The sequence below is a fragment of the Pocillopora verrucosa genome, chromosome 3 (genome assembly GCF_036669915.1).
Source record: "Pocillopora verrucosa isolate sample1 chromosome 3, ASM3666991v2, whole genome shotgun sequence".
NCBI lineage: Eukaryota > Metazoa > Cnidaria > Anthozoa > Scleractinia > Pocilloporidae > Pocillopora > Pocillopora verrucosa.
This window is the reverse complement of record NC_089314.1, coordinates 6,037,752-6,065,044: the sequence shown is the minus strand read 5'-3', so window position 1 is coordinate 6,065,044 and position 27,293 is coordinate 6,037,752. Positions and strand designations below refer to the sequence as shown.

The 27,293-nt window shown below is 39.7% G+C and overlaps 2 protein-coding genes and 1 pseudogene across 3 annotated transcripts in view; all 3 read left to right on the top strand.

Annotated features, from left to right (window-relative positions):
* Positions 1-18,604, top strand: part of LOC131777382 (uncharacterized) — a 31,992-nt gene extending 13,388 nt beyond the window's left edge. Inside the window, 28 exon segments of the mRNA XM_066163099.1 lie at positions 4-123; positions 700-909; positions 1,431-1,664; positions 2,211-2,426; positions 2,909-3,127; positions 3,506-3,715; positions 4,405-4,554; positions 5,272-5,436; positions 5,677-5,838; positions 6,158-6,322; positions 6,614-6,775; positions 7,829-7,999; positions 8,147-8,392; positions 9,063-9,284; positions 9,750-10,052; positions 10,555-10,791; positions 11,196-11,363; positions 11,930-12,151; positions 12,893-13,072; positions 13,375-13,629; positions 14,024-14,182; positions 14,384-14,593; positions 15,013-15,237; positions 15,744-15,902; positions 16,311-16,544; positions 16,879-16,953; positions 17,299-17,443; positions 17,900-18,604. Coding sequence (XP_066019196.1) covers positions 4-123; positions 700-909; positions 1,431-1,664; positions 2,211-2,426; positions 2,909-3,127; positions 3,506-3,715; positions 4,405-4,554; positions 5,272-5,436; positions 5,677-5,838; positions 6,158-6,322; positions 6,614-6,775; positions 7,829-7,999; positions 8,147-8,392; positions 9,063-9,284; positions 9,750-10,052; positions 10,555-10,791; positions 11,196-11,363; positions 11,930-12,151; positions 12,893-13,072; positions 13,375-13,629; positions 14,024-14,182; positions 14,384-14,593; positions 15,013-15,237; positions 15,744-15,902; positions 16,311-16,544; positions 16,879-16,953; positions 17,299-17,443; positions 17,900-18,080 — 5,405 coding nt within the window. The 3' untranslated portion in view covers positions 18,081-18,604.
* A 1,520-nt stretch (positions 18,605-20,124) lies between these two features.
* Positions 20,125-22,764, top strand: LOC131777385 (glutathione peroxidase-like; annotated as a pseudogene).
* A 745-nt stretch (positions 22,765-23,509) lies between these two features.
* On the top strand, positions 23,510-27,269 carry LOC131777369 (uncharacterized). Of its 2 annotated transcripts, none has more exons than XM_059093664.2 (3): positions 23,510-23,842; positions 24,152-24,392; positions 26,319-27,269. In XM_059093664.2, the coding sequence occupies exons 2-3, from the start codon at positions 24,154-24,156 to the stop codon at positions 27,124-27,126; spliced, it is 1,047 nt and encodes a 348-aa protein (XP_058949647.1). In that variant the 5' UTR covers positions 23,510-23,842; positions 24,152-24,153; the 3' UTR covers positions 27,127-27,269. The 2 variants fall into 2 exon arrangements, with proteins under 2 accessions (XP_058949647.1, XP_066020586.1); XM_066164489.1 differs by having other exon boundaries at positions 23,835-23,852.
* The last annotated feature ends 24 nt before the right edge of the window (positions 27,270-27,293 follow it).

The window sequence follows — 27,293 nt, the reverse complement described above, 5'->3', positions numbered from 1 at the left end:
AAGTTCGTGATCTTGAATGCCCTAACACGTGTCATGAGAATGCTCAGTGCATAGAACTAGTTTTTGGAGGCCGCAAATGTGTGTGTAACCCAGGATATGAAGGAGACGGTATTGATTGTGCAGGTGAATTACTAGTCTGTTTTTTAATTTAACATTACGCTTCAATTGGAATTAATTGATGCTCAGGGTCTTGGGGTGTAGGGACACAACATGTAAAAGTTGAAGATGTACAATTGCAGGAGAAATGGTGTGGGAGCAATCGGCAAGTTTTTTCAAAATTAATTGCTGAGAATTTGCCACTGAAGGTTTACAAATGTTACATTCAACTTGTGTAAGGAATGTGAGAATTTCTTCAACATAAAACCCCCGCGTCCATGGTCGTGCAGTGTCATGTTTGAACGTAAATCATTTTTTGCCCACAGTTAAAGGTGTATTCCAGGTCTGGCAATGTTAACTTGCCCAGAATTTTGTTAAAAGCGGAAACGACAAGAAATCCATTGTTCCAGACCTGTGACATTCTGGGTTGTTTGGCTCAGGGCAACCGGGACCGAAAAACACATGTCAGGACTCGAACAGATATCTCTAGGGTCCACCGGTTACTTTTTAACTACCTCTCCCAAGGGGAAGGAACTTTGATTAACATTGGTGAAATATTGATTTGCTGGACTTATTTTTATGCATGTGCTCTATGTTCAACAGCTGATCCTTGTAGTGTCAAGAAGTGTGAGCATTATGCAACTTGCGTGGAGAACGGCGGCATGGGAAAATGTGTCTGTCCACAAGTTTGTCCTCTGAATTTCATGCCTGTCTGTGGCTCAGATGGAAAGATATATGACAATGTGTGTCTTATGGAAGCTGCGTCATGCAGTCAACAGAAGAAGATCACCATCGCCAGTAAAGACAGTTGTAGTAAGTCTTCAAATGAATTCCTCACAACTGTTTTTTAAGAAAAATAGTATTCTCTAGAACCTGGGTTGCATTGTAGAGATTTAACTTCATTTTCCCTTAGTTGCTCTATATAGCATGGGTCTTAAGTACAGGGTGGAATTCTGACGGTGCAAACCAGCCTGAGTCTGTTTTGCTGAGCTGTTGAACTCTGTTGCACAGTAACCTTCATACAAGTCTTATTTAACAGTGTATATTTTACTACACGGGAGATAAGCTTGCCTAACGTTTAGTGTGCTGGAGACTGAATTGAAAGGCCGTAGCTTGGTCATCTGACACCTGTTCTCAAAATCCTCTTCCTGTGTGATGGCAAACTTTCAGGTGCACTGTACGATGGGGTTATAATAGGCGATGGAGTGGTGTCCCAATTAAGGCAGGAGTAGCGTTGCTGCGTGTAGCATCATGCGACTGAAACTGGGAGACGCCATAGCAAAATGGGCATCCTAAATCATTACTTCATCTCACCTCTTTCATTTACTTCATAGAACCAGACCCTTGTGAGAAGTCCAACTGCAGTCATCCATTACACCACTGTCTCAAATCACCCCGAGGTGCTGCATGTGTTTGTCTGCCATTTTTGTGCACAAGGGAATACATCCCGGTATGTGGATCAGATGGCCAAACGTATCCTAACGAGTGTGTCCTACGGTCAGAAGCATGCGAGAGAAGTCAGACAATAACGGTGGCTAGTCAAGGAGAGTGCAAGCAAGAAAACAAAAGTAAGATATATGTCATGTTTTGCAGTTATGTACATGTTGGTCACTTTAGCCAGTAATGTTACGAGAACTGTAGATCACGCACGAGTAGCAGTTGGTCTAGGTCTCAGTAGTCAAAAGAGGTTGGGCGGTTAACCTTCATGTCAGCGGCCAAAATCGCTTGATGCGCTGTAGACAGAAAGGAGCTAAAGAAGCAAGTGATGAACCTCAAGAAGAGAAATATCTGCTAAAAAGTAAAAGCACTGCTTTCTTGGGTGAAGGTCTACCAAAACAACAACAGTGTGAAAGTTGAAATTAGAGGTTTTCTTGATTTCCTTCACCCACCACTCCTCACAGACTGATGTGAGAACTAAAGATTGTTTTGTTAGAGCTTTTTGGTTTGTTTTCTGAAAGAGCTGCGCTTATCTTAAAGACGAGTATTATGATCGCAGTGGTGATGAAAATTATGATGGTGAAGATGATGTACATGTATTATTTGTGAAACAACTCTTCTTATTGGTCACGTGCATCGTTGTTTACCTGACACCTCTTGGCAACCTTTTTTCACAGACCCTTGCAGTGCACCTGATCTTTGTACTCATCCTTACCATCAGTGTCACGTGGTGGGTGGTAAGGCCCTATGCGTTTGTCCAATGGTGATCACCGCAAATCTGGCACCAGTGTGTGGCTCGGATGGACAAACATACCCCAACCCCAGCGCTCTTGAGAGTATGAGCTGCCTAGCAAATAGAATCGTGGAGGCAGAATATTCTGGTGAATGTCGCGGTGAGTTGGAACAACTCATGATTGATTATTGAAAGAGTGAATGAGAAGCACTGGAGGTGACTAACAATTGTGAAGCTTAGTTTCCCAGTGAGAGTTGTCCTGAAAAAAACTGTTTTCAGTGAGAATGATGTCGATTTTTTCAAAAGCCTGAGATCAAGACATTATCTTAATCGAGTGAAAGTCTTTACTGATGGAGGTGAATGTCGGCCAAAGTCATTGTTGTACACTTCTCACATGGAGTAAGCACCTTGTTGTTGTCGTAATCTGTCCATCCAGTAAACTAGCGTTTAATTGTAAGAGATAGTCTTGCACAAGACTATTTTTACCATGATATATGATCCCTTCAGAAAGATCAAACCAGGATTAATTAGACTCATTGTTCAGTCAGAAAACCTTTTATACACAGTGAATGTTTCTTATCAGGGAACTTTGGTAATAATTTTAGTAGCTTTATTTATCATCGTGGCTTCGTTGTGTTCTAGCTCCGTGGGATCCCTGTGACATTTCACTGTGCAATCATCATCGTCATTACTGTAAAGTGGTCGACGGTAAGGCCACCTGTGTTTGCTCTCAACTCTGTCCACTTATCCTGAGGCCAGTGTGTGGTTCAGATGGTAAGACATACCCAAACAAGTGCACCTTGGAGGTTGAGGCCTGTATATCTGGTAAAGACCTGACCGTCATATCAGAGGGAGAGTGTGGTAAGTGTTTTCTTTTGGAAATCTGTGTAATAATAATATTGTTTGAAACAGAGGTGATAGGGGATTTTAAAACATGGGCAGTATCACATACGGTCCTCATATGGATGTTGGGCCGTACGGGTCGTATCATGATAAAGTTCCTAAACGAAGTTCTCTGATTTTCGAAGTTCTCCTTCGATTTAGAAGGGCCCCATTTCTCCAAAAAAGTATCGAACTTCAACTGAAAAGTGAGAGGCAGGCAAACACTAACACAGCCGGGATGAGGAAGAAATTAAGCACTCTTAAACTTTAACCATCGATTATCTTCATTGTTTGAATGTCTTTCTTCCTTGCTGCAGCGAATAACGAAAACCTTGTTTGTTTTCTGTTGGATTACAGATCCATGTTCAAGGATGGAGTGCACTGATCCAAGAAAGCATTGCAGAGTTGTGCAAGGTGCAGCAACCTGCGAGTGTAATGAAATCTGCACACTTGACTTTAACCCAGTTTGTGGTTCAGATGGTGAAACATATCCCAACGAGTGTAGTCTGGAGGTCGAGGCATGTAAAACTGGAAAAATCTTAACCGTAGTGAAATCGGGAGAATGCGGTATGTGTTGTGATACTGTTTATGTTAATTAGGAATAAACTGTAAGTTATGGTTTGCTTGCAGTGCAAGGTCGGACGCTGCTTTGATTGAATTATAGAAAGGTGGCTGGAGAGATCGATGGACTTTAACTCTGGTTATTTAGCTCACAGATGGAATACCACCCCTTTACCTGGCAAATACCTGCAACTAGACCATGACCCCCTATTCCAGGCACCCGTAAGCGCTGATCAAATCAACTGAAGGAAAAAAGGAAAGCTTGTTCGAGGCAACGTTTAAAAGCATCTGCGAGAGAAGCTCTTATGACGATTAAGCAACCGCCATTACCAAACTACTCAAATTTCTAAATCAGTATGCCCACTGACTAGAGGAGCCCGCTAAGCACTCTGCGGTTACCAGGAACAGTATTCTTCCAATAACCTTTCTAGGATCAATATAAGTATCTTGGCAACTGCCCACCCACCTCTCCCCTAACTGAAAAACAGTCAATTGATGAAAAGTTAGGGTTAATGTTGGGTTAGGGGAGGGGTAGGTGGGCAGTTGCCCAGATACTGGTATTGATCCCCTTTCTACTTAAAAATGTGTAGATTGTTTTAAGGAAAAATTCCTTCTCATTCACTCCTCTCTGGGTCACATTTAGTTGACAGAGCTGCGTCTGTTAATTCTTAAAATTTTTAATTGAACTTTTTTAGGGCCGCAGTGTCCCATTTTGGACCCAACTCCTCTCTGCGCTTTGAAAAACGGATCCTGTTTTACAGGAAACGTGACTTGCCCCACTGGACTGAAATGCTGTCTTGATAATGACTGTAGTCACAAGTGTACTGAGCCTGCGCTTGACGATGGTGAGTGTTTTACTTTTCAGAGACTCCGTCAGAAGCCTGGGGCAAAATTACACCCGAACATCAGCATGCATATTCTCCCTACTGTTCTGTTTGCATTTCTCAAGGTGCTGACGGGGAGAATTTGTTTAACAATCGAGAGTTCCTCTAGTTGGTCATCATTGCGTTATTCTCGTGACCTTAATTTGTGGTTCAAGAGTGATATTGTAATAAGAAATTAGATGCCAATCACTCTTTGGGGGCGAAGGGCCAAGACTCTTCTAAAATCTATGTTCTTACTTCAGGAACCTCTTTTTCAATAAGTGGGCAAAGATAAGAGAGCATGAGTTCGTCTTCTCTTCAGGAAGACTAGTTTACAATTTTCAATATGTTCTGTCTTTCAGCAGTTTGAAAGCTTAACAGTACTAAGTTTTTATGGTTGCATTTAATTTGATTGAAAACTTTCTTTTATCCATAATTCTTGAACTTATTTCGAAAACCTTATATGTTGTTTAAATTGCTCTACCTTTTTTTTTGCGATCACAGGAACTGAATAACGTCATTCTTTGTTAACAACCTTTTTTTGGTCCTGTTGTTTCACCATTTAAGCACAATGTGTCGTAAACTAGGAAAAACTGGAATTAGAGTCACTTATATGTTTTTATTAAAGGTTTTCTTTATTTGCAATATGATACTCAATTCGGAGCTGAGCCTAGTTTTGTTGTTTGCTCTTTGTTTTAGGGACAAGACCTGGCGAGTGTCCCTTACTTAACCCAACTCCTCTTTGTGCGAATTTAACCGGATGTCAGTCAGACAAAGTATGTCCCCTAGGCAGCAGATGTTGCTTGCAGAAGGGCTGCACACAGAAATGTGTTAAGGTTGAGATTCTTCCCCCTCCGCCACCATGTGAGTAAATTATAAACCATGTCTCAGATCATCATGACATTCTGTTAGGCTATTAGTGATGTCTGGATTTTCGTTACAAAACCTTTTCACTCAGACGAAATTGATCATATAAACGATAAAAGGAAAATTGACAGTTCTTGTGTGTGCGTTTGAATCCATTATTGGTTAGCTTTTTGTGTACACGCGTTTGTGTAACTGTAGGATGTAGCGTGTTGAATGCTCTGTTTTTGTTTCTCGTAGTGCTACTTCAATGCCCAGTTTTAAACCCTACTCCACTGTGTAGACAGCCGGCAGGTGCCCCACCCAACTGTTTCACAGGCGGTCCAAAGTGTCCCGCAGGAAAAGCTTGTTGTCTTGACAAAGACTGTAACCACAAGTGTGTGAAACCTGCGCTGGCTGATGGTGAGTTGAATTTAAAGTGTTGTCAGGATGGAATGTTACTGCTGATTGTTCACAAAATGATAATTTGATTGATTTACAAGGTCCAAATTCTTAAGACTCATTCAAATGAAAGTTTTTTTCGGATGAAAGAAAAGTGAATAACCCAGAAAGGAACTCGTTGGATAAAGAACCCAGAACAAACAGTAGACGCAAAGAGAAAGTGTGCTCTAGAAAACTTTGTAATCGTATTAACTCTCACAGCTTTTGATATATTTTTTGATATATATATATATATATTTTTTTTTTTTAAATTTTTTTATTTATTTATTTTTTTATCAAGGAACAAGGCCAGGAAAGTGTCCTATACTTAACCCAACACCTGTTTGTGCTAAAATAACCGGATGCCGGTCAGACGAAGAATGTCTCTTTGGCAGCAGATGTTGTCTGCAGCAGGGCTGCAAACGGGAATGTGTAAGAGTTGAGGATGTTCCTCCACCGCCGCCATGTGAGTTAATTTTGAACTAGCTATGTCTCTAATGAGATGTTTGTTGGTTTCCAGCGATGTCTGGATTTCTATCAAAAAACCTTTTTTCACGCACATACTAAGGTTGATCTCTTCAAATGATTAAAGAGATAATTTGCAGTTGTTGAATCTACATTTGTATTTGTTGGTGTTGAGATCGGTTCTTTTGTGCACTTGCTTTTCTGTAACAGCATGAACATATTTGGCTTTTAATTTAATGTATTTTTACTCTACCTTATATTAAGCACCTTATATTATGCAATCTTTTTGCAGTGTTATTACAGTGTCCAGTGCTTAATCCAACCCCTTCCTGTAGCCTGCCTCCAGATGCCCCACCAAACTGCTTCACAGGAGGACCAAAGTGTCCCACAGGACAGATTTGCTGTTTGGACAACGATTGTTACCACAAGTGCGTCACTCCTGCAAGGGCTGATGGTGAGTTTTATTGCATAGAGGAATCCTGAATTTCAACGTCTTTTAAATGGGTCACTCAACGGACGACAGTTATACCTTAGCTGCTTAACCCTTTAATCCCCAGAGGCCGTTAACCTGTAATTCCCCATTGTGATTACAATACATCGTCTTGATATTTGGTTATGAAAATAGAGAAGCTTGTCGGCTAGTGGGTATTGTCTTGAATTAAAATGGAATTCTCTTGTCCCATTTACAACTCGGAAATGAAGGCAGACAGCCAAGAGAGTAACTTATTGGATCTTGGGAGTCAAAGGGATGATTGAACTGATGTATTGAAAAAATTATTTAGTTTTATCAACTGAGTTGATAATGTAAATTGCCCACCGTAAGAAGTTTCAATGTTGTCATTTTGAGTGTTAGCCCTTCGTCAGCGATTGATTTAATAAGCTAGGTAATGAAGAATAGAAAACAAGAGGAGGAAATATTTGGGCTATGATCAGAAAAATAGGTAGAAAATTAAAACGAATTTTATTCTTCAAAACAGGGCTGTTTTGTTGCAATACGTTGCACCCTAGTGCCGCATGGATTTGTAAATTGGCGGTGACTCGCTTCACGGAAAGGGAATCTTAAATTCCGGGTCGTTCTTTAGCTCATGTATTCTTTTATTTCAATTTTAATATGTTTTTCACGATCCATTTTAGTTCTGGAGCCTCTTTAACTGACAGAGTGTGGTGACATTGTTAAAGAGAATGCGCCGTTTTTGTGATTCTTCTTCTTGTCCTAAAACAGCCAATGCGACGATGTGACTATTAAAAGAGCTAAAAATATCCCACAATTATTCAGACGTATTCCTCAAAATTTCTATATTTGGCAAGTTTGTTTTATTTCCCACGAAATAGCCCATATCAGATTCTAACCATTATCTCAAGCCCGTACTTTGAAATGAACCTACAGATTAACGTTTGTTGATTCGGCTTGATGTAACCCTTTTTTTCCCTTTTCTAGCCTTTAGGAAACCTGTGCTGATACATAAAAATAAGTCTACAAGCTTAATTTTAGATTTTTTTTTCTCAGGTACACGACCAGGCACGTGCCCTGCGCCAAACCCCATACCGACATGTGAATCAACAACGGGTTGTGAGTCCGACGATGGATGTGCTTTGGGGGAGAGATGCTGTCTCCAGTGGAACTGTACAAAGATGTGCGTTAAGACTTTGCCTCCTCTCGTGAAAAGTGGCCATGAAAGTGAGTACAAATAACACTTATTCACAAGGACATTTATGACAGCCAGATGGGAAGAATTATTAGTAGATCCTCAGAGCTGATGGGCCAAGAGAGCTACTAGTTTAATTTCTGTTGTTTATTTCCTTTTTTCCCGGTTTTTCTCCGAAGACCGCCCCTCCACGTCAAGACTAACCACTTTTGTCGGGACTTCAACCTGTCAGCCCCCTTGTCATCCCTATGGTTTTTGCGTGAAGAACAAATGCACGTGCCAAAGACTTTGTACACGTGAATATGCTCCCGTGTGTGGTACGGACGGGAAAACGTACAGCACTGAGTGTGTCATGAAGGGTATGGTGTGTGAACAAGGAACTATGGTCACTGTTAAGCATCCTGGGGAATGCGGCAGCCGTAAAGGTAAGGGAGCTCGACTTTGCCCTGCTTCAGCCACTATAGAATGTTATAGCGTTTATATTTATTTTAGATGAACTGATTTAGTGCTAGTCTCCTATGCAGTCGATGTTTGATCTTGTCACGCAAGGCGTTCTCTTTGTTACACAATGCTCTCGACTTCCACACAACACTTTTGTCATACAACACTCTTTCTACTGGTGGAGGGTTTCTTTCACACAACACTCCTGTCACGCAACACTCTTTCTGCCGTTTTCCACTAGAAAGAGTATTGTGGGACAAAACCAAAGGCTGACGAGTCCAAGCAACGGCTATGAAGGAAATTATTATGATGCGTGATGTACTAATTTTTTGTCTAAAAATTGGACACCAACAAAAAAGGAAAAAAAATAGTTCGAACGCGGCCAAAGATTAAATTTTGTGATACTGCTGTAATATTGTATGGATTTTATATTATAAGGACTTTGCACACTAGAAATCAAAAATTTCAAACGCGTCATGGGGTGGATGAACATTGGGGATACTGGTGATATAATGTATAGTCTTTTTCGACAATTTCCATTGGAACGAAAAATTTCGAACCCTTTATGGGTTGCTGCAACGTTAGTGAAAAAAAATAGACAATTATACGATCCTTATTGACCGAAGAAGAAAATATTTATCTTTGTTTCTCTAGATGATTTAATTTGCGTACCACCCTGTCATCCATTTGGAAAGTGTGTGAAAAACGAGGAATCTGGTCAAAATGAATGCACATGTGACAGAGTATGTACACGAGAGTACGCCCCTGTGTGCGGCACAGATGGCAAAACATACAGTACCGAGTGTATAATGATGTATTCAGTGTGTAAGGACGCCAGTAGTGTGGTTATGAAGCATCCAGGAAAATGCGGAGAAGGTTAGTGTACTATTGCTTCAATAGAATAGTACTGTGGTAATAGTAAAGGTAGATAGTGAAGCTAAAGCAATAAGACGTGCGGCAGAGAAAAAGTGAGAGGGCAGGTGATCGATCGTAACAGGGTAAGTTTCCAAAGAAACTGTGGTGTTGCGTCGGTGGGGGAAAAAAACAAGATGATTTGGTTTTATCGACTGAGTTAATGGTGTAAATCAGCCACTGTTAATAGTTTCTAAAGCTGGACATAAGATAATTAAGCAAGTTACATACGAGCGAAGTGGCGGCAACGAGATTTCATAACATGATGGCTTTGCCAACTTTATGAGGAACCGTCCAGGCGAGTGTTGGTCAAATATCTCAATATGCTGAAAAGACAATAGAGTTTCTTTAAAAGGATCCCAGCTTATGAGTATTGTTTAAATTTTCCATCAACTGCCTAATATTATTTTCTTCCTTTTTCTTCCCTAGAAACACCCGAAGATAGTTGTCCCGTTTTGAACCCGTCACCTATTTGTAGTGACCCCATACAAGGCTGCTCTGAAGACTCCGAATGCGCGGACGGGGAGAAATGTTGCTTGCGAGGAGACTGTACCAGGAGATGTTATGCACCGGCCAAACCCGGGCGGTGCCCTAGCTCTGACCCCAAGCCATGCCCTCTAATCCTTCGACCTTCAGAGTGTGCAACAGACTGGGACTGTAGCGGAGACCTCAAGTGTTGCTTTGATGGCTGCATCAAGAAGTGTACCTCTTCGTTTGAAAAGCCTCGAGATGGTAACCTAGTATTTCCTTGTTTTTTGCTTCATTCCTCAGCTAATTTACTCCCTTCGTTTGTTTTTTTTTTGTTTCAGTTGCTGCGGTTTATTTGGTTGTTCGCTCGTTCGGTGGTTTATGGTTCTTTTCAATCGATTCTGCCAGTTTCTCGTGCGTTCAGTAGTGCAACGCTTGTCTTTTCGTTCACTAGTTGGTTCGGATATGGTAATAATAAAAAAAACAAATTGGCTACAACTTACCAAGAATTTAAGTTTCCATCTTTTTAGAGTTTTTAAAGATTTCGTAACAGCCTGAGGACATTTCCAGATGGTTTCATGATTGTTTTATTAGACAGATTAATTATCGCATGAAAACCATTGCTGAATTTGTCTCGTTGTGAATCTGAGGGATTCTTTTCGTTATGAAAAAAGTCTGTGTGAATCTAAAACCTGATGTTAGGTCGCTCTTATACCACCGTGAATATACTTTGTTAATCAACGAACCTCTTTTTCCGCATTCCCAGAGAACCCCTGTGAAGTTACTCTATGTAGCTTCCCCACCCCAGTGTGTAAAGTTGTCAAAGGCAAGCCCACCTGTCAGTGTCGGGAGACATGCCCTATCAACCACATTGATCCTGTGTGTGGATCAGATGGGCGAACGTATGACAACATGTGTCAGCTGGAGATGAATGCTTGTCTGCTAGAGGCTGGTGGGATGCCGCCTGGGCAACTTACCTACATCGGAAACGGAGAATGTAAAGGTAAGGTCTGCTGTTAAATATCAAGCGAAGTTAACCATCAAAGGTATGCTCCTAGAAGAATAAAGGGGGCCTTGGGGGCCTATGAGGTTACTCAAATTTTCAGCAACAAATAACGGTTATTTGTTGCTGAAAATTTAAATAACCCCATAGTTGAATTATCCATCACTTCAAAGGCTAGACATGAGAAATAGCTTTCATTTCATTAGCTTGGCATTCACTTCAGTTGTGTCAACGGACGCGGGTTTATCCACAGACCTAAATGTTAGATATCTACGGCCTGAACCGTTGATACATATACATTAGAAGTCTGTTCAGTAGCTTAATTTGAAAAGTTAGTTGAGGAGCTCGCCAGCGCAGACATTTCGAATATTTCAAACAGAATATCATTTCTTTTTGTCTCACAGCCGCTCAGATTTGCAGTTTACCAGTAGAGACGGGTCGCTGCTTCGCTGCTATGAAACGATTCTTCTTCAATTCCACCTCCCGACGGTGTGAAGAGTTCATATTTGGTGGATGTGAAGGAAATTTAAACAGATTTGACACCGAGAAAGATTGTTTCGACTTCTGTGGATGTAAGTGATGTCTTGAACTGTCACAGATTGTGAGCATAGGTCACGTAATGCTTAGCATGGATTACAAATAAATGAAATGATTCATATTTTGGCCTTCGAATGATTTCTTAGCAAAGAAATGATCCTCGAAAGTAAATTCAAGAAATTGCCGACAGAGAAGCCTGAAAATTTCTAGTAGCCTGCGAGTGGGCGCTTCTTCGTCCGCGGAAAATTATTTGGCACTTTTCATCAGTGCCAAATCGAGGGAAAATTTTGAACAGAAGTGGGATGGCCAGTGGTGGGTATTAACCGATCTGCGAGGTAAATGAGCCAGCGACTCTGAGGCAAAGCAGTGAGATAATATAGCGCAAAAGGATGATTTTAACTCGCTTTTTCTTATAATTATTACAATATTTCGGCTGCAAATCCCGCGCGCGTTGCTCGAAAGTGAATTGCAAAGGATACTTGGAGTTTGAGTAGCCAATCAGAGCGCGCCTTCAACGCTATTCACTATTTAAGTAGGTACAGATATCCTTTACTTTAAATGTCCCTTAGAAGGTTACCCATCTTATGTTTACAATTTTCAGCCTTGGATACGTGTGAGCTGAACCCTTGCCCTGATCCCTATGCTATATGTAGTATTACCAAATTAGGAGAACGGCAGTGCGCTTGCCCAGAAATCTGCACATCAATCTACAGCCCTGTGTGTGGTACAGACGGCCAGACTTACGGCAGTGAGTGTCAGATGAAGGCTGAAGCCTGTAAACAAGGAATGATGATCAAGATCAAGGCTCCTGGAAGATGCAAAAGTAAGGAAATTTTCTGCAGAATTTTTGTTTTAAAAGACTCCTTGCTGACCGAGTTTGATTTCAGCATTGTAAGTTTTTGAATGAGTGTAGCGCGTGGGCCGTAAATCGGAGGCGGGGGCGGCCTAGCAACAGTATATTCCTGAACCCAACCCACGAAGGGGAAAATACCTTTTTATTTAAGCCTTCAACCCCTAAAAGTGACTATGAACCATTTTTCCATATCAGTATCGCCCATGAAACAAACATGGGATCAATATCTACCCCTCCCCTAACCCAACATAAACCTTAACTTGTTGTCAATTGACTGTTGTAGAGTTAAGGGAGGGTTGGGTGGGTAGTTGCCCAGATAATCATATTGATCCCAAGCATGGAGGTCATGAGAGTAATGGAAATGATATCACCAACTAAAGACGCTCTTGATTGTTAAACAAATTCTCTTCGTCAGTACCATAGGAAATGTACAGAGAACATTATGGAGAAAATGTATGCTGATGTTAGGTTGTAAAGGATTAAACGGCCTACAACGGGTTTCACTATAGCTCAGTGGTAGAGCATTAGAAGTACTAATCGGAGAGTTCATAGGTTCGACTCCTATTTTCAGCTCTCGGAGTTCTTTTTTTCCGAGTATGCCTCTGTTATTCACTGAATAATGTCATCTTTCGCGAGAAAATACTTAGTCGTACAATACGAACCTCAAACTTTGTCATTAAAAATTATTTTTATATTATTTTGTCCTTACAGCTAATCCAGGTTTTTGCCCCATTGTGGACCCACAGATTTGTTCGAGTGAACCAGAAGATTCTTGCTTTGATGATGCCAGCTGTAAGGATAATGAAAAATGCTGTCACGATGGCTGTAGAAAGCTCTGTGTGAAGCCTTTAACAAAACCTAATCAAGGTCCCCTGCGTTTGATCAAACAACGTAAGTTTGATATGTAAACCGAGTCGATACCTTAACTCTTTGACCTGTTAAGGTGACAAGCATCTAATTTCTCCTCATAATATCACCCCAAATCACCCATTAAGGTGACGAGAATAAAGTAAATGATCAACATCTAAGGAAGCTCTTGATTGTTAAAAAAAATTCTCTTCGGAAATGTATAGAGAACAGTCTGGACAAATTGCATACCAATGCTAGGGTGTAAAGGGTTACTATTGCTATTTTTCTGAATCCAGTCAAAGCTTATAACATGACGTACTGAATGAAATATTTCTCATGCACAGAAATCACATCACCTGATTTTGGAAAGAAGCCTATACCGAAAGATTCTTGTAAGAAATGTAAGTTTCCACAAAGTGCCTGTTCAGTGACTGAGCAAGGAGAAGCAGAATGCCGCTGTCCAGAAGCGTGCACGGCAGATTTCGCGCCTGTCTGTGGCTCAGATGGCCGCAATTACACTAACAAATGTCAGTTAGAAGTTGAAGCTTGTAAACCAGAGAACATCGGCTCCTTGACTCTCAAACATGTTGGACCGTGTGGTAAGATTTAAAGTGTAGTACATTAACGATGATAATCTGAATTGATATCAATCCCTGGGCTACGACGAAACTTGAGATTTTTCCCTTTGCAACGTAACCTCGCAAGCTAGTTGGCAAGTTTTGCGAGAATGACACTCTAGTTAAATTTCTTGTATATCTAGAGTGTCTCTAGAGTGGTAAGTTAGTTAGATCGACATCCATTGACAAACACACATCAATGTCAAAAACAATAACCAATCAAAGAAAACCGGAGGACTGAAGACAGTTTGGGAATGTAATTTGAGCCACAGCGGTGGGAAGCAAGTGCTCTCGGTAAAGCGCCATTTCTTTCCCCCAAGCTCCACGAATGTGGATATTTTATGGAGTAATCTTTCATTCCGTTTTTCTTTCCCAGTGTGTGATCTTCCTCTGGCTGGTGGACTTTGTTTTGGTTACTTTCCACGCTTCTTCTTCAATTCAACCACCAAGCAATGCCAGAGGTTCGATTATGGAGGGTGCCAAGGAAACGGAAACAATTTCCCGACTATTGAGGCCTGCGAGAACAAGTGTATCAGTAAGTGATACTTGTTTGTATTCATTTAAATGATTTACATTCCTTAGTGGAGAGTGGCGATGTTGGAGTCATTGTCTACTCCGGCATTGTAAGACAACATACAGGCCATGGTTCGGACCCAGACTTCTCGCTGACATCTGAGCCTCTAAGCCTCACATTGCAAGGTAAGCTGTTAAATAATTTTTTTCCTTCACAACGCAGATCCGTGCAAGAATTACAAGTGTCCATTCCCGCGCACAAGATGTGAAGTAGAGGACGGAGCAGCTGTGTGTAAGTGTCCTTCCATCTGTACGGCAGACTACCGCCCGGTGTGTGGAACAGACGGCAGGACCTACAGCAACATGTGTGGGCTGGAGGTCACAGCTTGCATGACAAGGCATTTTAAACTGGGTGTCAAACATCTGGGAGAATGTAAGTTTGTAGAAGAAGTGCTGACACCTCGTTTTTCTTTAGCGAACTTGCCTATCTACAGTGCTGTGCGCCTTTTTGGTTTTGTCTCGAAGCGGTGTGATTGAATGTCATTTCGCGATTGATAATTCAGACCGGCGAGAAATTGGATAGGGGCGCCCAGTGCAACAAGAATGATAATCCACTACCTCGGAAGTTGTGAGGAGACGATTACAATACAATCGGACAATCTTAGCGTTATATTGTATACATGCCGGCGTCCCCCATCATTCAAGAATTGTTTTATCAGCACACTTTCGTTTCTTCGTTGTACGGGCCCTTGTTGTGGAATGAAAATTTTCACAGAGATAATTTTCAAGACCAGGGATAAATTTTAACTCAAAAACCGGATTATGTATTGTTGTTATTCCCTTCTGCAATAGGCTTAAGTCCAAATCCTTGTAATGGGTTCGTCTGCAAACACAAGCGTCAAAGATGTGTAGTTAAAGGCAACAAACCTTTCTGTGAGTGCAATAAAGTGTGCACCCGAGAGTACGACCCTTACTGTGCCTCTGATGGCGTTACTTACTCCAACAAGTGTGTCCTAGAGGTTTCCGAGTGTGAAAGTGGCAAAGATTTGGACATTTTGCATCCCGGGGAATGTAAAGGTTGGTAATGGCATGAATCATAATTCATTTGTTGGGTAGTTGTAACAAATCGACAGTGGTTTAGTGTGGTTTATACTCTTGCTGATAATGATATTTGTCATCACAGTGGTCAAAATATTGTGGACTCACGAGGCGCAGTTTAGTGAGTCTGCAATAAATTGAGTCAGATTCTGACATTACTGCCAATTGTGGTAAAAACCACTACTGAACAGCCCTCTTCTAATATCGTAGCTTCATGATAGTATACTACTGTGATGGAAGGATTAGCCCTAGTGAAACGTAAAAAAAAACAACAACAACCTGTCACCCTCAAGATCTCGAAGCTAATTCTTGCAACTGGTCACAATACATATCTTGGCTAGTTCGTCAGGAGAATTAGGTGTTAACATCAAATGGTTGTGGAGATGGGATTTCAAGGCTTAGAGTTGCTAGACAAACGAGCCGAGAGTGTTTATCTGCTCTTTTTGATACGTCAGTGTCATTGATGGACTCTCTTTCTTGTGCAGCATGTGATCTTACCGCTGAGCCAGGGCCATGTCAGGCCTACATGCCGAGTTACTTCTTCAATACCACATCAAAAGTGTGCGAAGAATTTATATATGGAGGCTGTAAAGGGAATGATAACCGCTTTGCCACCATTGATGACTGTGAGAAAAAATGCAAAGGTTGGCATTTCAGTTTTTATATTCTTAAAACCTTGTGAGTACAGTTTTATGCCATTTCACTGAACTAACAGCATGGAGCAGTGGTCTCTCCTATTTACTGTACTAGTCATCCTTTTATTGTCAGCAGTGCTTATATCCGCGAATGCGTCGAATTCGTCTTTATTTTTGACTTAAAAACATTTAGTGCTTTACCGTTGTCCACAGAGCGTTTCTCTCAACCAGTCCAATTTGCCACGTAGTTGTTGGAAATTTCTTTCAGTGGGATTGAGTTGTTTGACTGATTGACTGACTGCCTGACTGACGCATTGATAAATCGTTCTGTAGATTGAAAGAAAAGATTGCTGATTGATATCTTGACTGATTGATTCAGTGACCTATTTACTTGTTTGTTTCATTGTTCCTTAACAGCTGAAAAACCAAGTTCTGACGATCCGTGCCAGCTGATGAATTGCGACTTCCATGGAGTTTGTCGAGTGGATGACAATGGTGATGCAGTGTGTGAATGTAACACGGCCTGCCCTTTCATTTATGATCCTGTTTGTGGATCAGACGGGAAGAACTACTCCAATGAATGTGTGTTAAAGTCACAGGCCTGTCTTACTCGCACCATGATCACAGTTGTTGGTGGCCCTGCAAAATGCTGTAAGTTAACAGACTCCTACAACAAAGATAAATGTATTGACCGACTGTTAGAGTTTATCGACGGTCCAATTGACTGTTTATCTGAATGACCACCTGCTTTCCTGCCTCTCTGGCTGACTGGTTTATTTTTGGTATAACTGACTGGTTTACTTTGTATAACTGACTGGTTTATTTTCTATATAACTGCTTCCTGGCTCTTACCGAACCCACGACCGACAAGCACACAGAGACGAATAAAGCTCTGCCAGTTTCTATGTAGCGTTCATAAGCTTCCTTGTTAGTTTTATTTCACAATAAATTTAATTCTCCCTAACCATTGTTCTTTTTCCCATAGCATCCAGAAGGAGGAAATGCCAGACTTGCCCTGCGCGTTCAAGCCTCTTTGCCCACTTTTGTGAAAGCGACTTTGGTAAGTCAACACAGATGATCTTTCACAAAGGCTGGTCCGATACTGTTTTTAATATTTTCAATATTGCAAAGTGAGGGTGTGTTTATCATAAAAATTACATTCTCTTTTTTCGTTACCCCAGTTTGGGGCCAAGGGGCATTTTAAGCTCTTGGACTGATCCAAAAATTTGTTTGAAAAGGTTGATGTCTAAGTTGGCGGCATCTTAGGTGAAGAGAATTTGTAATTTTCCTTTGAATTTGAGCTGTCTATTTCCTTTTCAAGCGGAAATCAAGACTAACTTCTGATGTTGCTTGTAATGAATTTACATGTGATCTATGAAATGTAACCTAACACTTTCTTTCACAGTGATCAAGGGCACGTTTGAGAAGATAGAAAATGGACAAGACTCTGATGGGTCTTCCTTGATGGTGCGAGTGACTGGGGTGTTCAAGGGCTCTGATTCGTCACAGAATAAACTTGTCAAGATCGCCTTCGCTGAGGACTTAAACAGGTAATTCTGGGAAGAAACTCCGCGCAGAAAAACCTCATCGGAAAGTTAGATTTCTACAAAAGATCTTGAAGAGTTATACGAATTGAAAGAGCGCTCGGGGGTGCTTATTTCACACTTGAGCTAAGACAAGTGGGGAATCTGTTCTAATTGATAAACTTTGCACTCTCATTGATTTTTCTATTTCGCTTTGCACACTTATCATGATATTGTTCCTCTTGTCAAGTTATTTGAATAGAAATTTCGGTAGAGAGGAGCGTCAAGTGCCATTCCCAGATAAAGGCGGCAAATGAAATACCGGAAGCACGCAACGATCGCGTAGTGGCATTGCGTCAGCCATTATGGAAAATATAGACTAACTGAAGAGCCCGTTTTGTGGTGTTTTTTTATATTTTGTTTCGTTTTATTGTTTTGCTTTGTTTTGGTTTTTCTTCTAATTTACTTATTCTCTCCCATCAGTTGCTTCTGCAAAGAGCTTGGATTGGGTAAAACAGTTGTCATAGCAGGGACCTTGACGGAAGATGGTAATTATCTACTGGACGAATCAAGCTATGTGCGTCATGCAAGCGAACACTTGTTAAAGAAAGTTCAGGAGCGTACAAAGCAGAACAGATGCAGAAAGACGAAGAAACAAGAATAGTCACAGATGTGATAAGTCTCCATCGTAGCCGGTTTTAGGAATGTTACATTACGCTTCCCGCGTTACGTGACATCCTATAAGACAGCCACGATGGAGAACGGGCCGTGATAGAAACCTAGAGAACCCAAAAAAAAAAAAAATCAGAATGAAACATGGTCAGGACTTAGATTAGATATATGTTAATCCCGGATAAATTTCAACGATGTATGTAGTGATACTTTAGAAAGATATTTTATTGCAAGTAGAGCATTTAATTTTTTTTTTGCGTTTTATTTGATCATTTGTAGGAAAGTGATATCTTTTTTTCTTAAAATCAATTTTACGTCAAATACTGATGATTTGTAGGAAATATTTTTTATTTTTGTAGCTGTAGTTTACCTGCGTTTCATCTGGACTGACATCTTGTCTTAATCAAACATATCATTGCGGTAGGACCCTGCTATTCACTGCAAATAATTCTGCTTCAAATGGTACAATTTCTAAATGTGGAACTGTGATGACATTAAATCGATAAATTTATAACATTTTGTGTGTGTCTGTTGGCGTGTGTGTGCCAGATTGTAAACAAGAGGGTTGTTTAGTATTATCAACCGAGTTGATAACGTAAATTGGTCAACGTAACGAGTTTCAAAGCTGACGTTTCGAGTGCGAATCGCCCTGAAGAGGGGCTAACGCTCGAATAGTCAGTTTTGAAACTCTTAACGGTGGCCAGTTTACGTTATCAACTCAGTTGGATAATTCTAAATTGCCCTGTTATACTCTCCCACCGACGCAGCACCACAGTTTCTTTAGAAACTTACCCCCTGTAAACAAGAGGGATTGGTTGCAGTGACAAGTAACAACTGTTTCCCAGGCGTCTTATTGGGGCGAGCTAACATTTCTAGCTCGCCGTTGTTTAGGCGATCGGCCATGTTTGAGTGGACAATGGGGCCTCTCCTCTCACTTCCCACTCTTCTTCCTTCTTCCTTCTTCCGTCGTTCATCTCTTGGGTTGAAAATTTTTCCTCTCTCCCCAGCCTTCTGCTGATATAAAAATCAAAGATGCCAGCTATGACCCTCACCAAGAAACCACTCGCTCGCCAAATTATGCCTGCTCTGCAGTGAGCTTACGTAAATTGGAATATCTCTCCTTAGTCTCCTAGCAGTATTTCCTTCTCCATCGTATCTCTACGCGAAGGAAAAGAGAAAATTGGGCAACCACTCACTGCCGCGCAGATTTTATTGATTGATCTATTTTTTACTATCAATTTCACACAAAACCTCTTGCAACTCAGGCTGTCAGAGAACTTCCTGAAAGAACTGTCAGCCCTCTCCATCTGTTGGCACGCCGTACAAGTATTTTCCTCTGAATTATTTCGATCAATACAATAAATCTTAACGACAGGACAGAATCGTGTTATGATTTTTATTTCAGTTCAACCGCAAGCCTTTAATTTAAAGTTTCTCTCTTTACTCAATATCTATGGCGGAATATAGATAACGTGTAGCATGGCCAATCAAATTGCACGAATTGATTTAATGCGCCAGTAGATTTTTAAGTGGGGTTTATATTCAACAGCGCCTCATCCTCTCTTGTCGACAGGTTATGTTGAACTTGCTGAATTTAACAACTGGAAAAAATTCGAAACGAAGTTCTCTTTGTTGAAAGGTTAACATAAAAACAGCGTCATGAATTTTAGCTCCGAAAGCAAAACCCTGTTAAACGTTTATTTACGTTGTGTTCATAATTGCATTTGTATTCTTTCAGCTGACATGTTTTGGTCACGGAGAGCGAGCAGAATTGTCAATTAAATTAAGAAGTAGAAAATTTTCAACACTTTTGTTGGACTTAAAAACTGACCTCTGAAATTGTACTTTGAGAAATTAGCGCAATTAACAAGTTTATCGGTAGACAAGGGCAAATTTGCTGTTTCTCAATAATGGATCAAATGAACAATGCATACTACCCTATGAAAAAACCACAAGTGAATACAGGCAGGTTTCATGTTCTGTGATTGGCTAACACTACAGCTGTTTTTTCACCACCTGAGCAAACTGTGATCGGAGACGCCAAGGCACCATTGCCTTAAAAGCGCCTCGCGCATAAAAATGACCGCCGCTAAGGTCTTCTTCCTCCTTGCGGTGTACTTACAAGGAGGTTTCACAACAGAGAGAAACAAATCGTTCAGCAAATGTAAGGAAGGAGAAGGTTCATTTTACGACTTCTCCATCAAAGATATTTATGGTTTGAAAGTTCCTGACACGGACTACAAAAATCACGTCGCTTTGGTTATGAACGTCGCAACCTTCTGAGGTTTAACGATGCAGTACAAGCAATTGAATGAATTACTACAAACTTATAGATCGGAAGAGAACGGTAATTGTGGATTCAGGGTTCTTGCTTTCCCCTGTAATCAATTTGGTCTTCAAGAGCCGGGGGAGAACGCATACGAAATTTTAAATGGCCTGAAATACGTTCGTCCAGGCCATGGTTTCGAGTTAGATCGTAATCTAAAAATGATGCAGAAAATTGAAGTGAATGGGAAAAAAGAAAGCAAAATATTCACGTTTCTCAAGGTAAGTCAGAGCCTAGCTAGTTTATGATTATTTTTAGAAGGATTCGACGAACTATATCGAGCAGTTATTAATTATTAATTTACTTGAAATGAGAGGAATGGCTGGGATGATCTGATCAGAGTTCAACTGAAACCTTGTAAAAGTTCTTCACAAAGATTAGTGCAGTACGGGAAAGGAAGATTCCATTATCTCTTTCCTTTCGTTCTTAAAAAGTGTAATCAAACTGTGTTCAGTAGCTGCCCCATCTACAAAGTAGATGTACCTGTTATTTTCCATCAGTCTCTGAAGGGGTTTTTCAACGCAGGAGAATCTCAAATTTGCGTGCATTTTTAATGTCGGCTCACATTACCTCCTTCAAAGTGAATATAAAATAATTGTTTTTTGTTAAGCTATTCGAACACCGCTTGAAAATAATTTCATATAGTGATTGGCATTTAGCGGCGATCCTTAGTCTATTTTAACTGAATGCACGTTTTTAAAATATTACAATAGTCTGCGAAACACAAGAAAAAACATTGTGTGAGAGCCGAGCCATTTCGGTTGAAATTTTCTCCTTGTAAAGGAATACTAGTCTGATCTTTTTTCTACAAATTTCAATAATCTGAGACTGTATTTGTGACTGAACTGTTTAAAAGGGCCATACAAACCATCATACTTTATTACGATCATATCTGGTAAGACGAAATTTAAGCGATTCATGAGACAAAACAAGACGAGCTGTCTTGAAAACTGAATTCAATTTGAAATAGCTTTGATCTTAGAAAACGATTTGAAGGCAGTAGGCATAGTTAAGGACAACGTATTTCACTTTGCTGTGTTTTTTAGTATGTTTGTTGTCTTCGCTTCAAAATATGTGGACAAAATACTTTAATTTAGTCATCTTCAGTTGAAAAACATGCTCAAATTTCCCATGTCACCAAGATACTAATGGGAACAAGTTAAAAAAATATATATTTTCCAATAAACAATATCAGTTTTCGCTGAACGCCCACTTTATCAAGTAGTCACTGCGAGAGAATTGAAGTTGCAATGATTTTGGCATTGATAGCAACGGAGAGATGTCCCGTGAACTACTTGTTCTTTGGCTGAGAAAATGAAAATTGAATCAGCAACAACCAGAGGATAGGCTTCTGATAAGCTTGGTTTGTTCATTATTTAGTTGGCAAGTCATATCACGTTTGTTGAAAAAAGAAAAAACAGAATTCTTTCATATTTTGAGAAATCCACGAGGATGGGAATTTAAAAAAGCGTTAAGATCCCAAGAATAAAAGACCAATTTCCTCAATCACATCAAACAGATAATAAATACCAAGGAGACCCAGCGGAGTCCGATTCCGTCGGCAATCATACGTGTCATTAAAAAAAAAGCTGCTAGACAGTAAAGCAGGTGTCCAATTTATTTAAATCTTTAAAGTAGAAATCCATATCCAAGAAGATGAAGTGAAGACCTTGAAACATTTACCGTATTCTTCAATCAAATGGTACCTCAGAGAAATAAGAAGAAAAAAAATAGGAATATGATTAAGTGACTATATAAATTACGAAGCTTGAGAACTAAATTGATAGTTCTGTCCAAATTTTTGTTTTACAGAGCCGATGTCCTGTACCGGATAACTTTATTGACGATGCTGATAAAATAAGCTGGTCACCAGTTAGAAACGATGATATAACATGGAACTTTGAGAAGATTCTTATTGACCACAAGGGGCAGCCATATCGTAGATACACACCCACAGTTGAACCGAAAGAAATTACTGAGGACATCGAAAAACTTATCAAACAATGTGAGGACGAAACTATTACAAAATAAATTGTAAGGCTAGGATGTGCAATGATGAGCATTGAAATGATACTATACCTTAACAGAGAAAATTATAAGGAAACCTCTACTTGTTCTTTATACGTCTCGAAGGAATGACGAGCGGACTAGAAACTAATTTTTTTCGGGTGGTCTTGTTTCGAAACGAAGATCTCGGCCAAGTTGAGTGGTCTTCAATTCATTCAGCCACTCACAAGGTTGAGATCTCACTTAATCGAGACTGTATTCTGAATGAAAGAGGTCAAATAAAAAAGCTTTTAACAAAAAAGTAACGATGAATAAATAAATAAGAATGATAATAATAATAATATTGATGAAAGCCAACACTGTTTAATTGGACGCGTGAGTTTTGACTTTTTAGTCACTAGCTCACTGCAGACTTCGCACGGACTTTACATTACCAGGAGCCCTCACATTACTCTCCTCTGCAGCCGTTCTCTGAGACTCCCTCTCTTCCCGTCTCTTTTCGTATAACTTCACATGGAGCAGCTGCCAAGGAGTTTGGCAAGGCCCACAACCGCTGAGGTCAAAATTTAAAATAGGTGGGTTTTTTCAGAGAGGCTGAAACAAAATCCAATTGCAGGGTTCAAAACGCTGTTGTCTGTTGTTTGAGGGCGTATTTCATGCTTAAGGCAATTTTATTTCATCGTAGCTTAAATTTGGGTGCTACAGTCCCTCTATCCCTTCCCTCACCCGGACGTGCCTTGCTCATAATAATTTCGTAACCTTTGTGCTTAATTAAGGAGTCTCATGTGATAAGAAATTTGACTTGTACGGGAAACGTATTACTACATAATACTACAGGAAACATATTACTGTTTCCTCCATTATAAAAAAATAATGCTTTAAGCTACGACACTTTGAGATTCCATAAAATGTCAAAGTATGTAAAAATTCAACTATAGACGCCGCCATACTTTGATCTTGCTTAGCAGCCTGGTCGGCTCACCTGTGACGTATGAAGCGTCTCTTTCTTTTCTGTCTTTTGGCGATTTGTCTGGACAATTAAGCGATTTCTGGAACTGCAGCTGTTTGAGAACCGATTTTCAGAAGTCGTGCAAATTTTAGCCATGTTATTGAATTGTTTTTAAAATGGCAGCGACTCCAGTCGGCTTTTAAGTGCATTTTAAGGATTACTCCTTGGAATCTTGGTGTAAAAAGTTAACTTTATTTATACTTTCGTTAGTGGATATGAAGATCGTTTGGTTTTTACAGTCAACGCCCCTGGACGAGTGGCATCGCTATAGTAAAGTTCTCACTCCCTCAGACCAGGAAAGTGTAGAACTTATGTTGCTATTCTACTCCAAGAAAGAAGGCAAACAAGACACTCAGAATTGTTTAATCTGGACGCCAAAACCAAGGGAATAGCACGGGGAGGAACATTTCAAGTTACGATAGGTTTTTTTTCTTTTCTGTTCGTTTTGTTAATTTTAACCTCCTAATCATTGTAAAATCTCAATCATCCTCCACAGAATCTTATGGTCCTTTCCCTTCCGCCTCCATTAGCTACAATGCTATTTTAAATAGTGATAAATTTCAACATAATTATCGATCACACGTCAAGGTTACGCTATTGCGTGACGTGTGCGGCCAATTTTATTTGAAAGTGAAGATTGTGTGACTAAAAGTATAAATTGCAATAGCTACCAAGCCTTCTCGCTTTCTATCGTTTCACTCAGCCAGAGTTTTTCCTTTAGATATGAACACTGCTGTACAGCTTTGGGACGGACAACTGTCTCTCATAACTACACCTATCCCTCATGTTGCAACGCCAAATGAGGTCCTCGTAAAGGTTGCTTTCTCGGGAATTTGTGGCACTGATCTTCATATTCTCGCTGGGGAGTTTCCATCTTCGAAATGTGTCATCTTGGGACATGAATTCGCTGGAGTTGTGAGCGAAATTGGGAGTGCTGTAAAGGGAATTTCTGTCGGAGACCGGTAGTATTTTCAATTTTTGTTGAGTATCTTATGCCAAATATTTAAATTGTGTCTTTGATCATTTCAACTTTATCGATGATGTTTATTTTATTTTTTCAAGGTAAAGTTATTTATGATTAATTACGAGAAGATCAAGGAACTCGACATTCAGTTGCAAGTTTGATCGTAGATCGCGATAGATATATTTGAAAAAAACTGCTGTTGTTTGAAAATTGAATTATTGAGGCGACTAGATCAATTCCTTGCCATGAATAATTTACCTAGTGTGCTTGGCCCCAAGGGGTTTTCTCGATTTCGTTTCAGGGTCGTTTAAAACATTTCTACTCTAATGCTTTAGTGTGCCAAATTAGTGAAACATCTGCTTGCTAATTAATTCAAGTTTTTTTTTTCCGAATGTTTTATCATTTCGTCTATTTTATTTAATTTTTGACTAGCATGTACACATTACAATTCCTTTTCTCAAATTTTTGCTAAATGAATTCTTCATTTGACTGAAAAATATTGTTTCCAGATAATAATATTCAACTCATGTTTGTTCCTGTTAAATTAATTTAAAACATTCTACACAGGGTATTCAGTATGGTTTTCATCTAGACACATGTGGCCGTGCATTCAACCCTTAAGCTCCCAAGATCTGATTTTTAATTCTCCCCTCTAGCTGCAGCAAATTTTATTGTAAATTTTAGTTATGAGAATTTGGTGTTGGATCAAGATAACTACTCCTACCTAATAAGTTTGAGTATTCTCATTACCTGTTTGCTGGAAAATATATCAATAATATATATATATATACATAAGTTAAAGAATTAAAGAGGGTGCATCGATTCTCTGTGACTCTGAGTTTTGCACCTAAGCACTCGTCAAACAGAACTTTATTCAATGAAGAACATACCTCCCTATATACAAATTAGATAAGTAGCTAATTAATTCACTAGTGTGATGATCTTATCTATGTGTGAAATAAAGATTCTATAGAGCTATTATTGGCGGCTTGTGAAATTTGTTTAGTAAAACTTGTTCTCGTGGTGGCATTTAGAAATGAGTTCTGTTCTTTTGTTTAATAAAGATGGCTTTTTAGCTCTAACTAAATAAAGTTTCTCTGTGAGGCACAAGTGGCACAGAACTCATTTCTAAATGCCGCCACAAGAATAAGTTTTACTTAGCAAATTTCACAAGCTGCCAACAATAGCTCTATAGAATCTTTATTTCACACATAGATTAGACTATCACACTAGTGAATTAATTAGCTACTTATCTAATTTGTATATAAGGAGGTATGTTCTTCATAATTAAAGTTCTGTCTGACGAGTGCTTAAGCGCAGAACTCAGAGTCACAGAGAATCGATGCGTCCCCTTTGATTCTTTGACTTATGTATACTTAGCTCTGCTACCACAGCATTGAGCACTTTATGTCAAGGTAGACTCTATACCCCCACATTCATTTATATATATATATATAGGGAGACGTTACATGTTTATCACTTCAGGGGGTTAAAAGGTGAACTTGCATGATTGAGTCATATGTTTCTTACAATTGTAGACTGTGAAGAGCTCATCCTTATGATTGTCACAAGGTTGGGAACACAATCCCAGGATTCCTAGGGCAACATTCACAATATGGTGGTCCAGATCTAAAAATAAAGTGTTCTGTTTTTATATTTAATTCATTGACCCATGAAAATGACTAATATCTCCCTAGAATATCACCCCAGAATCATACTTTAGGTCGAGAGAATAGAGGAAATGATCACTAGAAGCTCTTGATTGTTAAAAGAAATTCTCCTTGTCAGCACAGTAGAGAATGTATAGAGAATAAGCATACTGATGTTAAGTTGTAAATGATTAAGATAGGCATCAAGGGAGTGTGCAAATTAGTTCTGGGAGCAATAAACAATATTTTTAATGACAAAGCTAACTTTATTTCAGAGTGGTCATTAATCCAAACACCAATTGTGGTAGATGTTCATTTTGCCAGAAAGCTCAACCCCATTTCTGTAAAAGTGGTGGTATCCGTTCAACCGTTGGTATTTGGCGTAATGGAGGGTGGTCACAGTACTGCCGTGTACCAGTGGAAACTGTTTTTACCATTCCACCACAGATTACTCTTCGTCAAGCTGCCTTGGTTGAGCCCTTTTCTTGTATTGCTCATGGTTTTGATCTTCTGATGCCATTAGCAACAACATCTGACATTCTTATCTGTGGTTCAGGAATCATTGGACTCTTGTGGGCCTCTTTGCTTCACTTTCATGGCTACAGAAAAGTTACTATCAGTGAAGTTTCAGAACGGCGAAGAGGCCTTGCTAGTGGACTGAACATGGGATACCAAGTTGTACATCCTGAAGTTTTGGTTCACAATGCAAAGGAAACAAATTTGTCAAGTGATGGCGAATGGGGTTTTGATGCTGTAATCGACTGCAGTGGAGTTCCCACAGCCATTGAAGAAGCTATTAAATGGTTGCGCTGTGGGGGAAAGATTCTTGTCTTTGGATGTTGCCCAAAAGGCTCTTCAATAAAAATTGATCCTCACACAGTTTACACCAAGGAATTACAAATTATTGGGTCACACATCAATCCCTATACTTTCCCCAAAGCAATCCAGCTTGTAAAAGATATGGCAGAAAAATATTTGAATTATGACAAGTTGGGAATCACTGTTTTTGATTTGCCAAGTTACCAGTCAGCTTTAGATGCTCTGTCAAAAGCAGAAATTTCAAAAGCTGTTTATGAAATGTGAATAGCATTTAATAAATAATCTAGATATTTTGATATTTTCTTTTAAAATGTTAAGTTTTAGTTATATTTAAGAAATTAAAAAGAATTGTTTAATTGGTGCAAAAACTTTTGCAGGATGTATTATTTTATGAAAAATAAAAAAGTGTGATAAATCATCATTTTTAGTAC